Source organism: Canis lupus, chromosome 38 (assembly GCF_048164855.1).
Source record: "Canis lupus baileyi chromosome 38, mCanLup2.hap1, whole genome shotgun sequence".
Lineage (NCBI taxonomy): Eukaryota > Metazoa > Chordata > Mammalia > Carnivora > Canidae > Canis > Canis lupus.
Window position 1 is genome coordinate 2,920,734 of NC_132875.1, and position 20,523 is coordinate 2,941,256.

The 20,523-nt window shown below is 48.7% G+C and overlaps 1 protein-coding gene, 3 non-coding genes and 1 pseudogene across 9 annotated transcripts; 4 read left to right on the forward strand and 1 right to left on the reverse strand.

Annotated features, from left to right (window-relative positions):
- Positions 1-47: 47 nt before the first annotated feature.
- TRNAG-UCC (transfer RNA glycine (anticodon UCC)) lies at positions 48-119 on the forward strand. The gene has a single exon. It is a non-coding gene; the product is annotated as a tRNA-Gly (tRNA).
- Positions 120-445: 326 nt separating this feature from the next.
- Positions 446-517, forward strand: TRNAD-GUC (transfer RNA aspartic acid (anticodon GUC)). The gene has a single exon. It is a non-coding gene; the product is annotated as a tRNA-Asp (tRNA).
- Positions 518-6,902: 6,385 nt separating this feature from the next.
- On the reverse strand, positions 6,903-16,409 carry LOC140626907 (low affinity immunoglobulin gamma Fc region receptor III-A). 6 transcript variants are annotated; one of them, XM_072814780.1, is made up of 6 exons: positions 16,265-16,409; positions 15,755-15,856; positions 15,099-15,119; positions 14,486-14,740; positions 11,920-12,174; positions 6,903-7,836 (listed from the first exon to the last, which is right to left on the reverse strand). In XM_072814780.1, exons 2-6 carry the CDS (start codon positions 15,792-15,794, stop codon positions 7,289-7,291), a joined length of 1,119 nt encoding a protein of 372 aa, XP_072670881.1. In that variant the 5' UTR covers positions 15,795-15,856; positions 16,265-16,409; the 3' UTR covers positions 6,903-7,288. The 6 variants fall into 6 exon arrangements, with proteins under 6 accessions (XP_072670881.1, XP_072670883.1, XP_072670882.1 ...); XM_072814782.1 differs by having other exon boundaries at positions 14,486-14,737; positions 16,265-16,408; XM_072814781.1 differs by lacking the exon at positions 16,265-16,409 and having other exon boundaries at positions 14,486-14,737; positions 15,755-15,935.
- On the forward strand, positions 8,490-8,563 carry TRNAN-GUU (transfer RNA asparagine (anticodon GUU)). The gene has a single exon. It is a non-coding gene; the product is annotated as a tRNA-Asn (tRNA).
- Positions 14,402-20,523, forward strand: part of LOC140626908 (glyceraldehyde-3-phosphate dehydrogenase-like) — a 41,869-nt pseudogene continuing 35,747 nt past the window's right edge.

Below are 20,523 nucleotides of genomic sequence, written 5' to 3' on the forward strand. Positions count from 1 at the left end.
CCCTCCATCTTCCTTATATATGCAATTCGGAGCCCCCGGAAGCGCCGGCGTTGGTGGTATAGTGGTGAGCATAGCTGCCTTCCAAGCAGTTGACCCGGGTTCGATTCCCGGCCAACGCAAGCTTTTTTTTTTTTTTTTTTTTCCTTTTCCAGGAAGAGTGGGCGTTTTTTGTTTTGTTTTGTTTTGTTTTCGTTTTTTTTTTTTTTAAAGGTCTGAACCCAAACTAGGAACTGCAGGCGCCGCTGTCTCCCTCTCGGGTTCCTCTGTCGCTGCAGAGCCTCCGTCCCCTCCCAGCCGGGCTCGGGCGGTGTCCCACTCTGAAGGCTTCGTTCTCGGCGGCTCCCGTCCAGGGACCGCCGCCGCTCTGGGCTCCGGGTCCCCCGCGGGTCCCGGCGGCCTGGTGGTTACTCCTTAAGCAATGATCCCGCGGCCTTCCCCGCGGTTTTCCTCGTTAGTATAGTGGTGAGTATCCCCGCCTGTCACGCGGGAGACCGGGGTTCGATTCCCCGACGGGGAGACAGCGAAGGCTCTTTTTCCTTCCTCCTCGCTCTTCCTGCAGGAGCAAAGGGGATTCCTAAGTAATTTTAGGTTCGCTCCAGGAGTATGGTTGTCCCATGCGGAGTTCTTGGATGATGGGCAGGAGTACGGGTGGGTGCGGTTACTCAGACCCTGGGCCTTAGTCCTGCAAGTTTCCACCTGTTGTACCGCGGATGGGGCGTGCCGCGAGGTGTAACTTCTCGCCGCCCCCCTGGAAGAGAACCTCAGGGTGCAGCTCTACCCGGGCCCCGTATTCCTCATTTTCCCTCCCCGTCCTGCCCCCTCCCACACCCGCGGCCTACCAGGCGCTTCTTCCTTTCTCCCCCGTCTATTGCTCTCCAGCTGTGCCCAGCCCACGTGCGCTCTCTGCTGCCTTCCTACGACGGAGGCGTGCAAACAGCAATGAGCACTACTCTGACCACCGGAATACCTGTTCTTGCGTCACTAAGAAGTTGTCTGCTTTTGCACAAGCCCCTGTGGGCTTCGGTGTCCTCATGGGTAACGTGGAGGAGCCAAGCTACCGTTTCTGAGACCCTCGGGGGCTCCAAAGCCCTTTGCACGAGTGCCCTGCTCTCGCACCTGGCGCACCTGGCGCACCTGGAGCGCGCTCTATGCTCATGTTTTAAAAAGATACTACTTTTCCTGAATATAAGAGTAAGATATAGTCCTTGTAGGAAGTATGGGCGATAAGCAAACCACAAAGAAAGAAGAGGCATCCGCATTTCCGTCACCCAGGAAATCAACATTTTGCTGTATGTTTATCTCTTTGGCTTTTTTAAAAATGCAAAATTGGACTCCCAGGGTGCATATTTTTTAACCTACTTGTTTACTGAAAAATGTGACTATTTCTAAATTCATTAAATGTGTTAGTCTAAAACGTTATTTTAATGCCTTCGTTGGGCTGTATTAAATGGCCACACCCTCAGTTTCTTTAAGGAATCGCCTATTTTTGAGCATTTTTGTTGTGGCAGGGTTTTTCTGGCTCTTCTGGTGAGGCAGCTCTTGAAGTCTCTGCTGGGGCTGCTTTCACCATGGCTTCCCGAAATCTGTCCTGGGCACATGCTCATTTCAAGGATGAGCCAAAGACGTGGGAGCTGGATTTGCAGATTTGGCTTTCCAGAATGAGACCCTTTTCTGAGATTTACTTCTTTAATTTCCAGCCAGTCTAGCAGCCCTAAACCCTACCGCCACGCATGGGATATGAGACTAGGTTTCTAGATGACCTTACTACATGCCTGAGTCTCCTTTCCTGGAGAGAGCCCTCAGGATGAGGATCTTACCTGGTGATTCCTTCTTCCAGGGCTTCAATACTCTTTATTTTTTTTTATCTGATTTGATTGCTCTCCGACTCCATACAGATGTTTTAAAAAGAATATTTTGTCCAGAGTTTATAGCTGTTATCTATGGAGTGATTAGTACTGTTCAAGCTCCTCCACCATTATGGAAACTGGAATTGCTTTTTAATTTTATTCATAGTGTTTTTGAACTTCAGAAGTTTCTAATTTTTATGTAGTCAAATACTTTCCCTGGTAGTTTTTAAGCTTTTTTTCATACGTTGAAAATTCCTTCCCCACTTCAATATCAGATCAGTTTTTGCCTTTTTTTTTCTTATAGTAGTTTTGTTTCCTTTTTGTTTTTTGGTATTATCCCTTTAATTCCTTTTTAAGTTTTTAATTTTATTTTTAAAGATTTTATTTATTTATTCATGAGAGACAGAGAGAGAGAGAGAGAGAGAGAGAGAGAGAGAGGCAGAGACACAGGCAGAGGGAGAAGCAGGCTCCATGCAGGGAGCCCGACGTGGGACTCGATTCCCCGTCTCCAGGATCACACCCTGGGCTGAAGGCAGGCGCTAAACCGCTGCGCCACCCAGGGATCCCCCTAATTCCCCTTTTTTAAAATAAAGATTTTATGTATTTATTTACTTATGAGAGCACACAGAGAGAGGCAGAGACATAGGCAGAGGGAGAGGCAGGTTCTCTGGAGGGAGCCTGATGCGGGACTTGGTCCCAGGACCCCAGGGATCACAACCTGAGCCAAAGGCAGATGCCCAACCACTGAGCCACCCAGGCGCCCCTCCCTTTAATTCTTTTTGAAATTATTTCGAGATATAACATGGGGTAAGTCTATAACTCTATTCCCATCCCTTCACCTGATGGTTCTCCATTCAATTCATTGAGTAGTCCACCCCTCAACCACTGATTTGAAGTGACATCATTGATGGATACTCACCCATCCATCCCTCCCACACAGAGCAAAACACAAAGTCTGGGACACACTTGAGTCCTGTCCCAGCTTGGATCCATGAGGCAATGATGAAACCAGAAGATATCCAGCTTCCTCTTGGATATTATGAATGGCTGGGACTCAATGGCTTACTTACTTTAACACCCCTGTCCCTTCTCTTCTTGCTCATGTTTTTGGTATTCAGCTATGTGAGGGATGGCCCACTCTGACTTCCAAGACAGTTTTGATTCCATCTTGGGTTATTGGCTGTTTATCATGAACCCAGCAGATTGCAAGCTTTCTCTTAAATATTGTGGATCAATGGGATGGTATAAACTTTTCTGTGTTACACCATAGGGATCTTTTCCACAGGGATTTGGAATGAGTCCAACACATGGACCTGGAGCCCTTCCCTCCCTCCACTCCCATTGTCTTTTAAGAACAAAAACAGGCTTTGACCCATGCCAGTTTATCACAATATACCCACAACTGTGGCCCATGACAATGTAGTTCTTTAGATCTTTTCATGCCCTTGTTTTCTAACAGTTGTATATTAGAGGCGGAGGTGAGAACATGATCTGCTTGTATTTTAATTTGGTGTTGGTTTCATTTTATTTTGGCTTCTCAGTTTACTCACTGTAGTGGCTCTGTGGTTTGGTTTGCTCAACACTCATTCCAGTATCATCCTGGTTTGTTTTCCAGTGAGGTTGAGATTGGGAAGCTAAAAATGATATATTTCCTATGTTCCTCTGCCGCTGGGGTTCTGGTTTATGATTATGTTTCACTAACCAGATGTGCTTCCCTGAGATTTTGATTTGTAGCTGCAATCACATGGGAGAGAAACAGAGATACAATTTGGGAGGTGTAATAGTGGCCAATGCAACTTTGTCCTGGAGCAGAACAAAGAGAACAGAAGAGTTTGGGGAGTTATTCCTGGAAGTCAGCCTCGAGTCTTGTTTCTTCAGTCTTCCCAACACTGGGTAAATTATTTGTGCCCCTCAAAAAATCCTTTTGTATTTAAATAAGCAAGAGTAGATTCTGTTGTTTGCGATTAAGAACCGTACTGTGCTCATGCTTGAACGAGAAGCAATCTAAGTAATCTATCTAGATCTGGCATCTCTTTCTAAGCAACCCTTATTCTGGATTTTATATGGTTAGATTTTATATTCATATTTTATTTCTTTGGCTTTTGTAATAGTTTTAATACATGCGTATGTGTTATCAAATAAATATATATTATTTGGATTTTCACGCTTTTAAAGTTTATGTAACTGGTATCAGACAATACATATTCTTTTGCAACTAGCTTTCCTTTTTTTTTTTTTTTTACTAAATATCATTTTTATGGGATTCCTTTATGTTGAGACACATAGCCGTGAAAGGTATTCAGAAGATTTTAAACAGTTGCAGGATTATATACTTCCACTATTCCCCATTAGTCCTTAACTATAAATATATAGATAGATATGTGTGTTTATGTATCTCAGAAAACTGATTTCCAGGTAATGTAAGTTGTAGTGCAAATACTATGTCAATCTTTCAAATCATCTCCAAAATATTTGACTTTTAATAATTGTTGGTTCTGTTTGATATGGCTGTCACTAGCTAAAGGATGCCTCCTCCTGAGCCCTGGTTTAACATGGGGGAACTGCATCAACTTTCTGCAATTTCTTTCCAAGTTGATAGTCATTAGGTGACTCGTCTGAGTAAGCTGAGAATTTTTTCCTAAAATTAGGAAAAGCCAGGCATTAATGATACTGAATCCTTTGCTATCTTCTGTTGAACTAACAACAACTCTAATACATTTTTTTCCTAGCCTTTAAAAAATATTGTCTGTGGGGCACCTGGGTAGTTCAGTCACGTGAGTGTCTGACTCTTGATTTCTACTCAGTGCTGATCTCGGGGTCATGGGATGGAGCCCCCCATGGGGCGCTGAGCTCATCAGGGAGTCTGCTTGGGATTCTCTCTCTCCCTCTCCTGCACCACCACTTACAATTTAGATACACACACACACACACATAAATATATACATAAAATTAAGAAAAATACTGTCTGAGGGTTTTATACATCGGTTTTCTCTATTACACAATAATCATTTATTGGAATGATATGTATAATAGGTTGACCACAGCCATCCAGGCTGGCTGAGCCGACATAATATGGTTGTGAGGCGGGAGTCTGCTGTGCTGCCTGTGTTTGCAGCCTGGCTCTCTGCCTCTGTTTCCCAATATGTAAAAGGAGATAATGATGATAATTATAATTCTCAAATGAGACAGTAAATGTTTAGAATGGTGGCATGAATGAATGAATTAGCTTTAATTATCCTTTGTATTACCAAAACAATTATATGGAGGATGTTTGGGGTTTAAAAAAAGACAACCTGTCCCATGAACTGAAGGTAAAATACAATACGGATGGGGAAGGAAGGCGCCTGCCCCCCAGTCTCCCATCAGCCCCACATTTCCCCTATGCTCGTCTGCCTGACAGCCTCCATCCTACCACAGGACGGCAGCAGGGCCAGCAGAGACCACAACACTTGGTGATGCTCCCACTGTGACCCATGACTGCCTGCCTGCTCTCTGTTATCTCCTGACTCTTGGCACCAAGGTTGGGTGAAGGCTTCGGTTCCCACACGTGGCCACCAGCAAGGGACGCTGCAGAGTAAAACTGAGTGGTAGTGGGCAGCCACAGTCTTGGGGAGCCAAACTGACACTGGGCTCTTGTTAACTGGACCAGGGTTCAGGTGGCAGGGCTCGATAACCAGGGTCTGCAGCAGGTTGGCCTACCTCGGACCTGCAGGTTGGGAGGCATTGAGTGGCCTCCCGTCAGTGCCCCGGTAGGGTTCCCTAGAGTTCGGCCAGCAGTGCTGTGGGGACTGGCTCTCTGGGGTGTCTAGGGAGAGCCAAAGCAGACCCCAGAAGATGATTCTTTCTGAGGGGCAGTTAATTGATATGGGCCTGACCAATCACAATGCTACCACCTGTGCATTTCCTTCATTGTAACAGGATTAATTGCATTCCAAAAGTTTTCTGTCTTTTTATTTTCTAACAGATTTATTTAACAGAAAAATACTGTTTAATACATATGCTAAACACGGAAGGTTGGTATAGTGTTCCTTTTCCCTGTGCACATGTAAAACCCTGAACAACAATTTGGGTATGTTATATTTTTATTACTATTCAATCCAAGTATTTTTCAATTTCCATTCTCTTTGATCCATGAAGTATTTAAGAAGCATGGATTTTAAAATTTCCACACGGAGGGTTTTAAAAGATATTTTTTGTAATTGATTTCTGAGTTAAATTGCATCATGTTCAAAGAATGTGTTCTATATGGTGCCAATTCTGTAACATACGTTAGGACTTGTTTTATGGGCTCATATAAAGTCAATTCTTGTGAATGTTCCATATGCATTTGAGAAGAATGTACAACCAAAAATTATTGGTTGCAGAGTTCTCAATATTTATTAAACCAGTCTTATTGTGTTCATATGCTTAATTTTTTTCTCTAATGAATGATCTATTGAACGCTGAAAGTAATATGTTGAATTCTCTTACCATAGAATTTGAGGATTCACTGTAAATGCATTTGTTAATTTTCCCTTGTAAGTCTAATAATTCTTGCTTTGATATCTTAATACTATTTTATTAGAAACTATGTTTTTAGAATTATATATTCATCACGAGTTTAATCTTTTATTATTATCTGGTGACCATCTCCATCCTTCATGATGCATTATTATTTAAATTTTGTTTTGTCTGATATTAATGCCAACTTTCTTTTTGTTGGACTATTCCTGCATATCTTTTTCCATTCTTTTCCATTCAATCTTTTTTTTTTTTAATGTTTTCATGTCACTTTTCTAAAACAGGATAAAATGTATTTTTTAAAAATGCACTTTAACTGGCAAATTTTCTCCATTTCTATATATTGTGACTACTGATATATTTGGATTTATTTCACCATCCCATTTTTTAAATATTCTATTTATTTATTTATTCATGAGAGATACAGAGAGAGACAGGCAGAGATACAGGCAGAGGGGAAAGGGAGCCTGATGTGGGCCTTGATCTCGGACCCCAGGAAATCACGCTCGGAGCCAAAGGCAGACGCTCAACCGCTGAGCCACCTAGGCATCCCTCACCATCCCATTTTGTACTTTCTTTTTCATGCCTGTTTTTTTTTTCCCTTCTTTTGGATTGCTGTCATGTGTACATGCAAAGTGAAGCACAGGAAATGTATGCATATTAAGTATAAACTGGAAACTAATTTTTAATTCCTGCTGCCAATCCAGTAAAAGAGGTGAAGACGAGAATTGAGGTTCCCAAACTTGGACTTTGCAGATGAATAAGATTTCCCTTACAATGTCAGTGACTAATATAGAGTTGCCAACTTTTTATTTTGCCAAGTCAGGAAATTTATGGAACAACCACAGCCCCAACTCTCGCCTATCCTCACCATAATTTTATAAAGAACATTAAAAAACAAACTTTTAAAGTGTAAAAGAAAGGTGCTCTCCAGGTAGAGATCATTGGGCAAGCTTGTGAGATACACACACACACATAATCTGTGCGCACACACCTCTATCTACCGTGTGTCCTCTCAGTTCACCCAACATCACTGGAAACTTTGACCTGCCCCTAAACTGGAACCCACGGGGTGGAGCGCGGTGGTGTAGAAGGAAGAGGAGGTTCTGGGTGGAGGCTGAGGAGGGTGCCACGCCCGGCCACACACTGTGGGTGCCTCGCCGCAGAGGGCCGTGGTGCAGGGGATGGGTGTGCCTGCGGCGGAGGCGGGGGGCTCGGGGGCCGCAGGGAGCCCAGAGGAGCTTCCCCCCAGGCAGGAGAGGAGGCCGGCCGGGCCCTGAGCCCCTGACCGGGATCCCTGGGCTGCCGGCTCTGGATGCGAGGTCTCCGCGCCCAGAGGATCCGGATACTGCAGTGTGAACGTCTCTAAGTCTCGGGCGTTTATAGACTCTGCGTCCTGGCCGCGGGCCTAATACACGTTCCCAACAGCTGGGCTTGGAGATTAGTCTTGGTCCGTGAGGTTCCATTGCTTCAGCTGACCCCTGATCGTCTAGATCAGAAAAAAAAAAAAAAAAAAAAAGGTTTGTTCTACTTCCCGGAGCAAAACCAAGTGAACTCGCGAGCCCCCCCCCCCCCCCCCGAGAGCCTCGGTATTGGCTCCCCCGGAGACCCCCGCTGCTCGGGCCGCTCTGCCCAGTCTGGGTAGACGCTGAGGCCCGGCCGGTCCGAGCAGGTGTCCCCCGGGGGAGGACGGGGTGCCAAGAGGTGCCAGAGGGGGGGTCCCAGCAGGTGCCGCCTAGGGGAAGAAGGGGGGCCGAGAGGTCCCGGGGGGGGGGGGGGAATCCCAGCAGGTGGCCCCCGGGGAGGAGGGAGGGCTGAGAGGTGCCAGAGTAGGGGATCCCAGCAGGTGCGCCCAGGGGAAGGGGGGGGCCGAGAGGTGCCAGAGTAGGGGATCCCAGCAGGTGAGCCCAGGGGAAGGGGGGGCCCGAGAGGTCCCGGGGGGGGGGGTCCCAGCAGGTGCCAGCCCGGGGGCGGTGGGGAGTGCTCGCAGGTGCCAGCGCTCGGCGGCGGGGAGGCCCTCCTCTCCCGGGGACCGCCCTGCCGGGCCCCCCTCCAGCCCCAGCCCGGATTTGGGGGCGCCGGGAAAGCAGCACGAACGTTTTCTGCGGTGAACTGACTTGGCAGAGGCGCCAAGCCTCGCCTGTCTCTGTGGCGCAATCGGTTAGCGCGTTCGGCTGTTAACCGAAAGGTTGGTGGTTCGAGCCCACCCAGGGACGGGGCGCGAGCGTTTTTGAGCGCGTGGCTCCTGCGCGGAAGCCGCAGAGGCCCTGGGTTCTCACGCAGCCCGGCCTGGGTGTCCGGGCAGGGGTTGCTCTGCACGAGCCCGGCTGCCGGGACGCGCCTTAGGCTCCTCGAGAGCCGGCCCGCCGCCCCGCGCAACTTTTTTAAAAGTTTGCGGTCGGGAGGAAGCAAGAACTGATAAGCCGGTGAGTTCGTTTTGTGCTTTGCATTTCCTCACTCCTCGGGCAGGCGTGTCCGGAACCTGGGCCCCAGCGGTGACCGGGGGCGGGCTCCCTTCGGAGTGTCCCCGCAGCAGCAGCACCTTCCCCTCCAGCCGCGCCCCTGCTCCTTCCCCGCTCCTTCCCCCTTGCGCTCCTGCGGCAGCCACCCAGCTTTCCAGGCCCCCCTCCCTTCCTGGTGCGAGTCTCTAGCTGCCCGAGAGCTTCCTAAAAGGCCAACTCTGCTCCCAGGGCCCCGGTGGCCGCAGGCTGCGCTCCCCTAGCTTGGGGGCAGGCCTTTGCTGCTCGGGCCTGGGCGCTCCTCTCCCTCCCCCGCTCCTTACTCGGGGACCAGCTGACCTACATCCTGGAGCCCTGCTCTGGCCTTGAACCTTTGCCCACAGGCCTTCAGTGTCTGTCCCCTCTGCCTGGCAAACCAACCCCTACTCATCCTTCGCCCCCACGGAACCGAGTCTCTCCTCTGCAGCCTGTTCTTTGCTCTCTCCTCTGGGCCTTTCTCCCTCCAGTGAAAGCTCCTCCAGGGGATGACCTCGTGTTGTTCATCTCTCCACCTTCAGCACCTAAACCCAAGCTCTTCCTACCCTACGTACTAGACAGGTGTGAGTTGAAAGTCTGGGCTTTCCTGATGCACTTGCCTCATGTCTGAATCTCATATAATAATTCAGACATCAAGCTTGAACCCTGTTGGCCTGTAGCCCATATCCAACCCCATGAGGTTGACCCTATACCTCTGTCCAGGCCCCCATCTCCTTTCTCCGGGCGCCTTCTCCTGCCCACCACCTGCTCGGACCTACCTCTAGCTGCCACCCACCCTCCCATCCCACTCCACCTATAAAAATCCCCTTCACCCAGGTGCCCCAGCAAGACTGGTGAATCTGCAACTGCTTGATTTCCGTGAGCTGTGCAGACAGGATTTCGGAACCCAAACTCATCCCTGGTAGAATTTTGGACGACAGGAGGAAAAATGGGTCTTATCATTCAGGCCTCATTGCCCCGCTTTTTCCATCTTCAGAGAGCAGCATGCAAGACCTTGTTCAAGGCTTTATTGGAATCGAGAAGTGTTCTGTTTAAAGCTTCTAATACAGAAAGAGACAGCTAAGCTTTCTTCCACAAGCAACTCGCATGACCCCACCCTCACTCCACTGCCACTGAAAGGCCAAGGGATTTTAAGTCTCCATAGTTTAACTCAGCAGGGTTGAGTGCATTTAGTATCGCTTATCCAACCTTGTTTGGTGAATGATGTGAGCAAAGCTTTGCCTGAATTAGATACTAAAGCAGAAAGCTGGTCTGATAGTCTCCGCACCTGCTCTCTCTCTAATTTTTACTATGCTGGCCAACTAATGTCCTCACCTCCTGCCCATGGCCTCCCGAGTAGTTATTGTTGACTCTTTGGTGTCATTCTTTTTCAGTTCAGACCCAGAGATATCTCTGTTCACGAGCTTAATCTGGGAAAGCAATGCTGCTCTTCATCCTATGGACACAGGGTTTGTTCTGCGCTTTCTTTCCCAAGACGCTCCAACCTCCAACCCCCTTCCAGGAGCATTTTCTACTCATGACATCAAGACAATTCATCATTATATACTCACACACAGTCCAGGTTCTAAAAGGGGCTCCCTGCAAAAATCAACTCGAATTACCCGTGATTGTTCTGTTACCTACACCACCGCTCATGTTCTAGGAAGACAGCCCAGGCAGGGGTCTTCCTTGGTCCGGCTGCCTTGCTCTTTCTCAGCCACCCCCTTGACTGGTTCTGCTGTCTCCCTAGAACATGAGGGTCTCCCTAGACCCTCCACAGCCCCCACAATCTGTCTGGAAGTGGTTTTAGCGTGCCTCAAAGGCAACCAGCCCTGCAGCAACAGAGGGAGACTACTACCCAGCTGGCCCTCGGCTATAATTCTCTTATCCACTTATCCCGTTCTTTAAGAACAAGTTCAGATGTTGGGTCACCACCCAGTTGCTTCTCTGTGATAGAATGGCTGAGCGGACAAAGTATCCAGGTAGCTCCGAGATTTCAATTCTGAGCAATGTGGCTACTCATTGGGGGGTGCATTTGGCACTTGAAGATCACGGACTCTTTCTTTCCAGCAGAGACCAAGAGAAAATGGAGTTGAGTGGAGGACCCTCAACCTAGACACTGAGGTATAGTTTTCCTGTGGCTCCCAGAGCTGCCTGTTGGAGGTGATGGGGTTGTGGATCCAGAGAGAGGTCCAGAGGGGTTGCTTTCAGGACCCACCCTTTGTCCTAAGAGCCCTGGCTCCATATGACTTTGCTGTTTTTCAGGTTCCCCATTGAGCTTCGAAGGTCTCTCTGCACAGCAAAATACAGCCCAGTGTCCACTGCAAATAGGAGTGCCATCACCAGGGAGAAAGGGATTTGGGGCCAGTGTGAAAGGAGTAGTGAGGTTGATGGAAGCGAAGAACCTAATGGAAGAAGCAGAGGGATGAGCACAATGACAGTGGTTACGGCAAAAACGTGGTGTCTGCCCAATTTTTCCATTTTATCTAGTGGTTAAATATACAGGCTTTGGATCTTTGGTGTGATCTGAGAGACAAATTAATGCTCCCCATTCCCTTTCCCTCAGTTACTTCATCCAAGGTAGACCCCAAAGTACCTGTCTCATAACGTTGTGAGGGGTGGCTGGATCGTCCAACCCGGTTCATGGAAAGAAGCACTTGGTTTCTTTGAAAGGTGCCCAATAAATGTCAACTTGTCTTTGTTACCAAGGGGGAACTTGAAAGTCAGAGAGGCTATGTGGTTTACCCACTGTCACATGATGGACGAGCAGCAGAGCCAGACCAGGTTTCTAGGCCCTCCCTGTGTGGAAGTGAGGGGCTCCCACCAGGTTGGAGGGCAGGGGAGGATGGCCAGCACTGGAGGGACACATAACATTGTGGCCATGGTCTGACTGGGGAAGGGCAGGACAAGCGTATTTTTATGGGGCAGGACATGTGGCTTCTGTTTGTGCTGCCACATGGCAGAGTGAATGACACCCCTAGAACCCCTCATAAAGAAGCCCATGGAATAGTCAAGAATCTCTCCATTCATCTTCACATTGTGAATGCAGACCCCATACACACAGGGTTCTGGAAGCTCTAGGGCTGCACAGCTCTCACCTTGAATGATGATGTTCACAGCCTCCGAAGACTCGTTTTTCTTCCCGATAATCCCCCTGCAGAAGTAGGAGCCATTGTGTTCACTTGTTGCTGCTGGAATGTGGTACTCAGAATTATTGTAAAAAAACTTCTTGCCTCTTCCATTCTGAAAATACTGAACGTTCCGTACGGGCGTGTTCTTCCAGCTATGGCACTTCAGTTGAATGAGCTCCCCCTCCTGGAACACCAACCGAGGGACCTGGAGCAAGAGCCAGCCTGAAAGACACAGAGACCACAGGCCCAGGAGGCTTCAGAGCAAAGATCTTGTGACGAGGACACTCACCACCCAGATCCTGGGGCGTCATGGAGAGCCAGACTGGGCGCCATCCCCGTAAAGAACCCAAATCACACCAAGACATTTTGTCCGATGGGGAAGAGAGCCACACCAATCAAACTGTAACGTTAGAGCAGAGGGACTAAGTGAAGAGGTAGGTGGGAAGCCACCTGCAGGGTCCTTAGGACTGCACTTGGATTTGCTATAACAGGTGAGTTCTAGGTCAAAGACTAAAACTTGTATTTGAAAATGATGATTTGTGGGGCACCTGGGCGGCTCAGGTGGTTGAGGGTCTAACTCGTGGATCCGGCTCAGGTCAGGCCCCCAGGGTCGTGGGATAGAGCCCCACATCCTGCTCCATGCTCAGCACAGAGTCTGTTGGAGATTCTCTCTCTCCTTCTCCCTCTTCCCCTCCTCACACAATCAATTAATTAAATCTTTACAAAAAAAAAGAAAATGATGATTTGCTCCGTTAAAGGAAAGGCAGAAGGGCACCTGGGTGGCTCAGGTCGTGATCCCGGGGTCCTGGGATTGAGGCCTGCATCGGGATCTCTGCACAGAGTCTGCTTCTCCCTCTGCCTCTCTCTCTCTCTCTCTCTCTCTCTCTCTGTCTCTCATGAATAAATAAATAAAATCTTAAAAAAAAACAAAAACAAAAAGAATACATATATAGTCTGGTGGCCTTCGGGGGAACACTTTTGCTCCAATCTGTCCTGTCATGGACTTATCGAATGTCCATAAGCACATCCATTCAACACAGGTGTGGTTGAGCACCACTGTGTACCAGGTGTTGGGCCCCCTGGGGCTACCCGATGACAAAGACCCATGACGCGTAACCTCAAAGACTCTGTAGACTCAACACAGAAAAACACAAACTCAGAATAGTTCCAACACAGTGTGCTACAACAGGCTAAGAACAAAGGCCTAGAGGGCCAAAGAGAATGGAATAAAGAGATTCTGTCCCCCCAAAAGTAAAGAGGACTCCTCAGAGGAGGAGATAAGCGAAATGAGTTTTGAAAGCCGATCAAGAGTTTCTCCTGGTGAGTTGATGCCTGCAGTCACGGTTGTGGGCCCGTAGTACGGTCCTCCTTTACTTCTAAAGTCGGTTTTTAGATCGAACTTCAAGACCAGCTAATAAGTCTCAGACTTGATTTTTCTATTGCTTCTTGTTGGTAATTCCCCCTTTCATTTGGTCTAAGGTAGCCATGTCTCACCCAGGAAGAGAACAGACATTCCTCCCTGTGTAACTCCGTGGCATGAAGCCCGTGGCAGCTACGGGGCAGTCAGAGGCTAAGGAGCCACAGGTGGGGGGCCCAGTTCCCTGAAACTTTTTGCAAATCCACCTCCGTTAGGCCCTCCTTCCCCTCCAGGCTCTTTCTACCCATGCACATCGTGCAACTGAGACAGCCATGGAAGTAGCTGTGAGGTGCGCCTGCAGGGACTGGGCTAGGGGGTGTGATTCTAGGATTACCTGTAGAACAGATCTTTGCCTCTGAAATCCTACCCTCACCTGCTTCTGATGCTTAGATTCTGCAAACAACACTAGAGACTTTCATTCCATGATCACTGGTAGGCTGGACGGACGTGTCTCTAACTCTACTAGGAGATTTATGCCGAAGCATAAGTTTGCGTGTGGCAGATGGGGAGAGGGCGGTGGATATGACCCTAGGCTGTTAGGAATGGTTTGGAGGATCGCTTAGGGCATTGTGCATCTGAGAGTCAGGAGGAGATTGAGGTCATAAAAACAGATTCATTAATTTATTCAGTAAATATTATTGAGCACTAATGTCAAGCCCTGACCTTCAGGTGACTCCATGCTACTGGGGACATTCTTTTTTTTTTTTTTTTTTTTTTTAATTTTATCTATTCATGAGAGACACAGAGAGAGAGGCAGAGACACAGGCAGAGGGAGAAGCAGGCTCCCTGTGGGGAGCCCAACGCAGGACTCGATCCCAGGACCCTGGGGTCATGACCTGAGCTGAAGGCAGACGCCTAACCACTGAGCCACACAGGTGCCCCTCTTGGGTGCATTCTTTGTGGATGGTGACTGCAGAGACTGTGCCCTGCAGAGTCCCGTATCTATTACGCACCAGGTTTTACATTTTGCCTCAGGCCTCCCTCTGATATAATTCAGGGGGGGCCACAGGTCATCTCATCTCAATTTTAGCCCCCAAGACTTTGCTCTTCCCAAGTCTTTTGGGGCCTCCCCTTTTACCGTTTTCCTGATTCCCTTCTTCCCCTTCACCCACTCACCAGTGTGGACTTCTAGCTGCACCGGGTCACTGAGTTTGGATTGGTCTGTCTGGCACCTGTACTCTCCACTGTTTTTAATGCTGGCATTTTTGATGATGTAGGTGGATATCTGATTTGAGATGGGTCTCCCATTGTGCAGCCACGTGTAGTTGTCTCTAAGGAGATGGTCCCCCTGGCATTTCAGAGTCACACTGTCCATTGTGAGTACCCTGTTCCATTTGGGTTCCAGAACCACCACAGCCTTTGGGACATCTGCTGAGGAGCCAAGAGAAGGTTGATTAGGGCAGAGAGGTGAGTAGGCCCTACACTGGCCTTTCCAGGGAGGCTCAGAGCCAGAGCGAGCCCATTGCAAACCCATAGTTGGTGACTCGGCCTTGGTCTGTGACTCAGACTTAGAGCACCTTGGCTTCAAGGCACTTAGCCCCATTTCTGGCCTTTCATTATCTTGAGGAAAATTAGCCTGAGAAACCTAAGGCCAAGCCCAACCGTGATGGGGAAGTGCCTCTGACAACCCCATACCAGCAATTTCCCATGCAGCACGCATTTCCCAGCACCCGGCTGTTAAACACCATATGCCTCCCTCCATCCAACCAAGACCACAAAGCCAACTCACCAGCTTGTGTGCCAGCAGAAACTGCAAGACAAAAGAGGGAAACAAATACTGAGCAGAAGAGGAGATCAGGGCAGCCCTCGTGTGGCATGGGCGTAATTCCCGGCCCACCCCTGCTCCGGCAGTCCTAGTGCCAAGAATCAAGGTCTCCATGGCGGCTTGCGCTCTAGTCTCCAGGGTGTGCACCTCCTGCCCTCTTCCCAACACCACTTCCTCCTTAGTCCCCACTCCCAAAACAAGGGTGCGGGCTGAATTGCCTTGAATCAAGCCATAGACACAACCTCAACCCAAGTTCCCCCAAAAGGGCAGAAATGAAAAGTCTTAGAGGGGAACCCTGGAATGTCAGAATGGAAGAGACAGAATGGACGGGCTCACCCATCCGGTCCATAGCCTTCACCTTACAGATAGGGAAACTGAACCCAGCAGGGCAAGGTAACAGCGACCTCGTAGTCCCCCTCGGCCTCCTGGTTATGCCCAAATCGGGCTGGCATTCTCATCTCTAGCCTCCAAATGGCTTGTCCCGGGAGCTAAATTGAGTGTTCTCCGCACAGCAAGGAGTCCTATTCCTTGGTTGGGGGCCCTCCCTGGTCTGAAAAGTGGGCTCCACCGGACCCAGGGCATCTGGAGCTTCTGTCTCAGCCAAAGTGACTCTGACTTACCTAGAAGTAGCAGGGCCGTTGAGGACACCAGCTGCCACATGCTGTCACATTAGGGTCAGCAAGTCACTGCAGATATGCCGAGCTCTGAAGGGATGCAGCTAACTAGAAGAGAGGAAGTAAAGAGTCTTTTCCCCCACCCCCTAGCTCATTATTCTTTAGGTTCCTTTTCCTGGAAAGTCATCTGATTTCTGAATCTGAATTCTGACAAGTGAGCCCCAGGATGGGGCAGGAAGGGGAGGAAAAAAGCCGGAAAGAGAAGCTGAGGTGGATGAGCACCCTCGGGTCCACAGGAGACTACAGGCAAGCATCTAGTGACATGGATAAATCTGATCAGTCTCAAAATAAGTTTCCCTACCTGGCGGGTTTGGATCCACTCAGTGCCAAGAACAAGAAGATATCACAACCCTGGGGATGAGACCCAAGGAGAAGGGCATTCCCTGAAGAGGTCTCTTGTTTTCCTCCAGAACTCTCCTGCCTGGCCCAGACCCGGCTCCATCCACCTGGACCTACCTGCCTGTATTCATTTAAATCTTCAGACCCTGAGGAAGGGTCCCTCCCTGCAGTGTTGTCTCCACCAGCTTATTTTTCAAGAATTGAAAATGCATGTGTGTTGAGGTCTATGACGCACTTCTTAGCATGAATTTGACCATGAGATTCACACCTTCTGTTAAGAGAAGCCCAGGCGAGGGGCAGGGGTGAGAAATGGGGCCCTGGGAGGGAGGAAGTCACTAATTGGTTGAAGGGAAGGCAGAGAAGGAGGCGCAGAGGGAAGGACAGCGGGCAGGAGAGGACAGGAGCTCTTTAGCTTCAACCCACCATCACCAGGGCTGAGCAGTGACAGTAGCCAGGTGAGCTCAGCCCCTCGGAGACCCACTGGCCTGGGCTGGTCTGTGAGCCTGTAGCCCTGGCTCCGGGGTGCCTTATTGGAAAAGGTGGAAGTGCAGTGGCCAGGAAGTCTTAAGATTGCTACCCTGTTCTACTCTCCCTAGCCGCATCCCCCCAACACACGGCAGGGATGTGTATCCTCCCCTTCCCCACTTAGCAGCATCTCCCCTACAGGCCCTGGGATTAGAAGTCTTAGAAGTCCGTTAGGAAAAAAAAAAAAAAGAAAGAAAAAAAAAAGAAGTCCGTTAGGATGGTTAGAATCACGAGGGACAGGAACCAGGCAGCCATTCTAGGGCTCCCTCTCAAGGGATCCATTTACACCTTGCAAAATCCAGACCTGGATCTGAAAATGTAAAGCCCCAGGCTATGGCACTTTAGGGGCTTCTCTGGGAAAGACACCTCACCACAGGGTGCCCTCAGGGCTGTGGCAGGCTCAAGGCTGCCCTCCCTGCTCTGGGCTTCTCCTGCCACTTCTGTCTGTGGTCTTCCTGTGGAGGGAGGAGCTGCAGGGCATGGACTTCGTAGGAAGGAGGGAGGACCGCAGCCTGAGGAGCCTTCCACAGGTGTGCATGAAGTGCTTACTGAGCCAGCCTCAGCGTGAGCACGGGGTTGGAAGGGCTAATTGTATGGGGAAGGGAAAAGGCACAGTTGGTTTTTTTTTTTTTTTAGGATGTTATTTATTTATTCATGAGAGACACAGAGAGAGGCAGAGACACAGGCAAAGGGAGAAGCAAGCTTCTCCGGGGAGCCCAATGCAGGACTCGATCTCGGGACCCTGGGATCATGCCCTGAGCCTAAGGCAGATGCTCAACCACTGAGCCACCCAAGCACCGCAAAGGCACAGTTTTTGAGGGTCAGTGGTGTTGGGATATCTCATGCCGTGTTTGTCTCCATGCCTGCCTTTTCTTTTGTCCTTTCATTGTTCTCTTTCCCCTCTCCCCTCTTGCTTGTCTCCCCATACTTTCCCTTGGACATTGAATTTCTTTTTCTTTTCTTTTTTTAATGATAGAAATAGTCACAGAGAGAGAGAGAGAGAGAGAGAGAGGCAGAGAAAGAGGCAGAGACATAGGCAGAGGGAGAAGCAGGCTCCATGCACCGGGTGCCTGATGTGGGATTCGATTCCGGGTCCCCAGGATCGCGCCCTGGGCCAAAGGCAGGCGCCAAACCGCTGTGCCACCCAGGGATCCCCTCCCTTGGACATTGAAATAGCAGCCACAGTGCAAGGTTCTGAGATCACCAGGCCTGTCAGCTCTCATCCCTAGGAAAGCGGGAGACCGTCAGATAAGCACCTGAAGTGCCTGCTGTCGGGACCGGGACCGTGAGAGTATTTGCAAAATTCTGCGGATGCACCAGGAGAGCGTCTGTGGCATCTGTGGGAGGGGTCCACGTGGAAGCGAGAACACTTGGATCACAAAAGATAATTGTCTATTCAGCAGGAAGTTTTCTAGATAAAGAGGGCTTTCGGGCAGAGAATCATGAGCCAAGATGGAGTGAAATAGGCTGGCATGTTTGCAGAGCTGGGGGTAGCTCCGTGAAGGAGAAGCACCAGCTCAAGGGTTAAGGGCCCTGGGTTTGGGCTAAGTCTGGGTTGGAATCTCAACTGCACCTCTTACTTACCCCTTCTAGGCCTCAGTCTTCTCATCTGTAAAATGGGGCTAAAATATGAGCACTAACCTCCAAGGTGTCGTCGTGAAGCTTAAATGAAGTAATGCATTTAAAGTTATTGGTTCCATATCTGGAAACATATCTACTGGTTTCTATTAGAAGTGCAAGATGGGAGGTGAAGGCCTTCCCTGGTGATCCGAATGAAGTTGTGACACTCTCAACCCCATGATCCTTTAAGAGCTCGTGCTCCTGCTTAGTCATATTCATATTTGTGAACAGTAAGGTCTTTGAGGGCAGGGAAGCTGTTCCTCTGGTTCACATTGTATCCCCAGCATTTAGCCCAGTGACTAAAACAGACTCAGCACTCAATGTTTATGGAGTGATCACGGAGGACTTTGTACGTCATGGTGAACAGTCTGTACCTTCTTAGATTGCTTTCAGAATAATTTCTATAAAATGTAAAACCGACCTCAACGTTTTAAGCTGGGGAATGACATGATCAGTTTTACATTTTATAAAAATTACCCTGATAGCATGTCCAATAAATGGACATGGAGGGAAAAGTTGGGAAGTTATTATCACAGTCTGGCCGAGAGAAGATTCTCTGTTAAAGAAGTGGAAATGCAATGGAAGCATCTAAGAGATGTGACGAAGTTAGATCGCACATGCTTTGGATGAGTGATTGGCTGTGAGGGGTAAGAGAGAAGGAGGGATCTGGGCGATGCTCAGCTCTTTGGTCTGGGTGATGAGGAGGATGGTGGTACATTTCATGGACATGAGAAATAGAGGAAGAGGATCAGGCTTTGGGGAGGGTGGTGATAATGGTCTCAGCTTTTGACATTATCAAGCTCGAGGTAGTTATGATTTTAGGTGGAGATTCTAAGTAGGTGGTTGGGCATATAGCCCTGAAACTCAGAAGGCAGGTCCGGACAAAGACAAGATTTAGGAGGTATCAATAGGGTGCTCTACACTGTTGATAAAAGCTTAAGTCCTTTTCCTATGAAAAAAATGCAAGTAAATATACACAAAAATTTCTCTAGGATTTAAGAAATTCCTTGAAGTTCATCTAGAGAGCCTAGGTTAAGATGTAGTGTGGGTAACAGCTCTCTATCAGAGTGTTGAGTGAGAAGAAAGGGGAGCTCCAGTGAGGGGAAGGAATAGAGGAGATGGGAGGAGAGGCAGGAGAAGCGGGGAAGTGATGACAGAAGGGTGGCACGAGGCAACTTTCCCATAGTGCGAGTGTGCGAGTGTGCAGAAAGGAAGAACAGCTGACACAGGAGATCACATAGGAGGGCCTAGAGAAGAGAGAATAGGGAAGCCCAGGCAGCAGAGCCCTTCAAGGAGGCAGAAGTCAACAGTATTAAGTGCTGTAGAAAGTTCAAGAAGTCCTTTCAGTGTGACCTTCTGGGAACTATTTATAACTTTTGCCTGAACAATTTCAGGGGCTGGGGTTGGAGGACAAAAACTTGATAACTGTTGGTTGAAGATTGAATAGAAGGAAAAAGGTGTTCTCATGAATGACTACTCCAAAGAATCTCCGTTATGGAGGCTTCATGAACCTATGTCTGGGCTGTCCAGGACCCATACCTCCTCCCCTTCTTCTTCTTTTTTAAAAAATTTTTTAAAATACTTTATTTATTTGAGAGAGAGAGAGAGAGAGAGAGAGCTCACGCACAGGAGCAGGGGGAAGGGCTCCATTGAGCAGGGAGCCCGATCCCAGGACTCCTGGGGCAGAAGGCAGATGCTTAACCAACTGAGCCACCCAGGCGCCCCCCCCCCTTCTTATCAGCATCTCATTCTCCCTTGAGGAAACCCCCACTGTGAGTAGTCTTAATAGAAAGTGGTGACTGGTTTCTAAATAGAAAGTGAAAAAAAAATAAAATAAATAAAATAAATAGAAAGTGGTGATGAGCCAAGGGGGCCAGAACCCCCTTTGCTCTGCCTCGGCCCAGTGTTATGTCCTAAACTGTGTCTCTTACAAATTTATATGTTGAAGTTCTAACCGCCAGGACTTCAGAATGTGACTGTATTTAGAGGTGTATTGGAGGTGTATTTTCAAAGGTAATAACTTTTGAAAGGTTATTAAGTTAAAATGAAGTCATTAGGATGTGCCCGAATCTAATATGGCTGGTGTCCCTATAAAAAGAGAAGATTGGGACACAGACCTGCACAGAGGGACGAGCATGTGAAGAAACAAGGAGAAAATGGCCATCGATAAGTCAAAGAGTGAGGACTCAGGAAAAAAACAATCCTGACAACATCCTTATCTCAGACCGTGA

What these genes read in the sequence shown, in the direction of transcription:
- LOC140626907 (XM_072814780.1), bottom strand. Translation starts at nt 15,794, where the DNA reads ATGTGGCAGCTGGTGTCCTCAACGGCCCTGCTACTTCTAG. An exon ending in AACGGCCCTGCTACTTCTAG is followed by an intron (nt 15,120 to 15,754) that starts GTAAGTCAGAGT and finishes TTTGTCTTGCAG; the next exon opens with TTTCTGCTGGCACACAAGCT. An exon ending in TTCTGCTGGCACACAAGCTG is followed by an intron (nt 14,741 to 15,098) that starts GTGAGTTGGCTT and finishes TTGGCTCCTCAG; the next exon opens with CAGATGTCCCAAAGGCTGTG.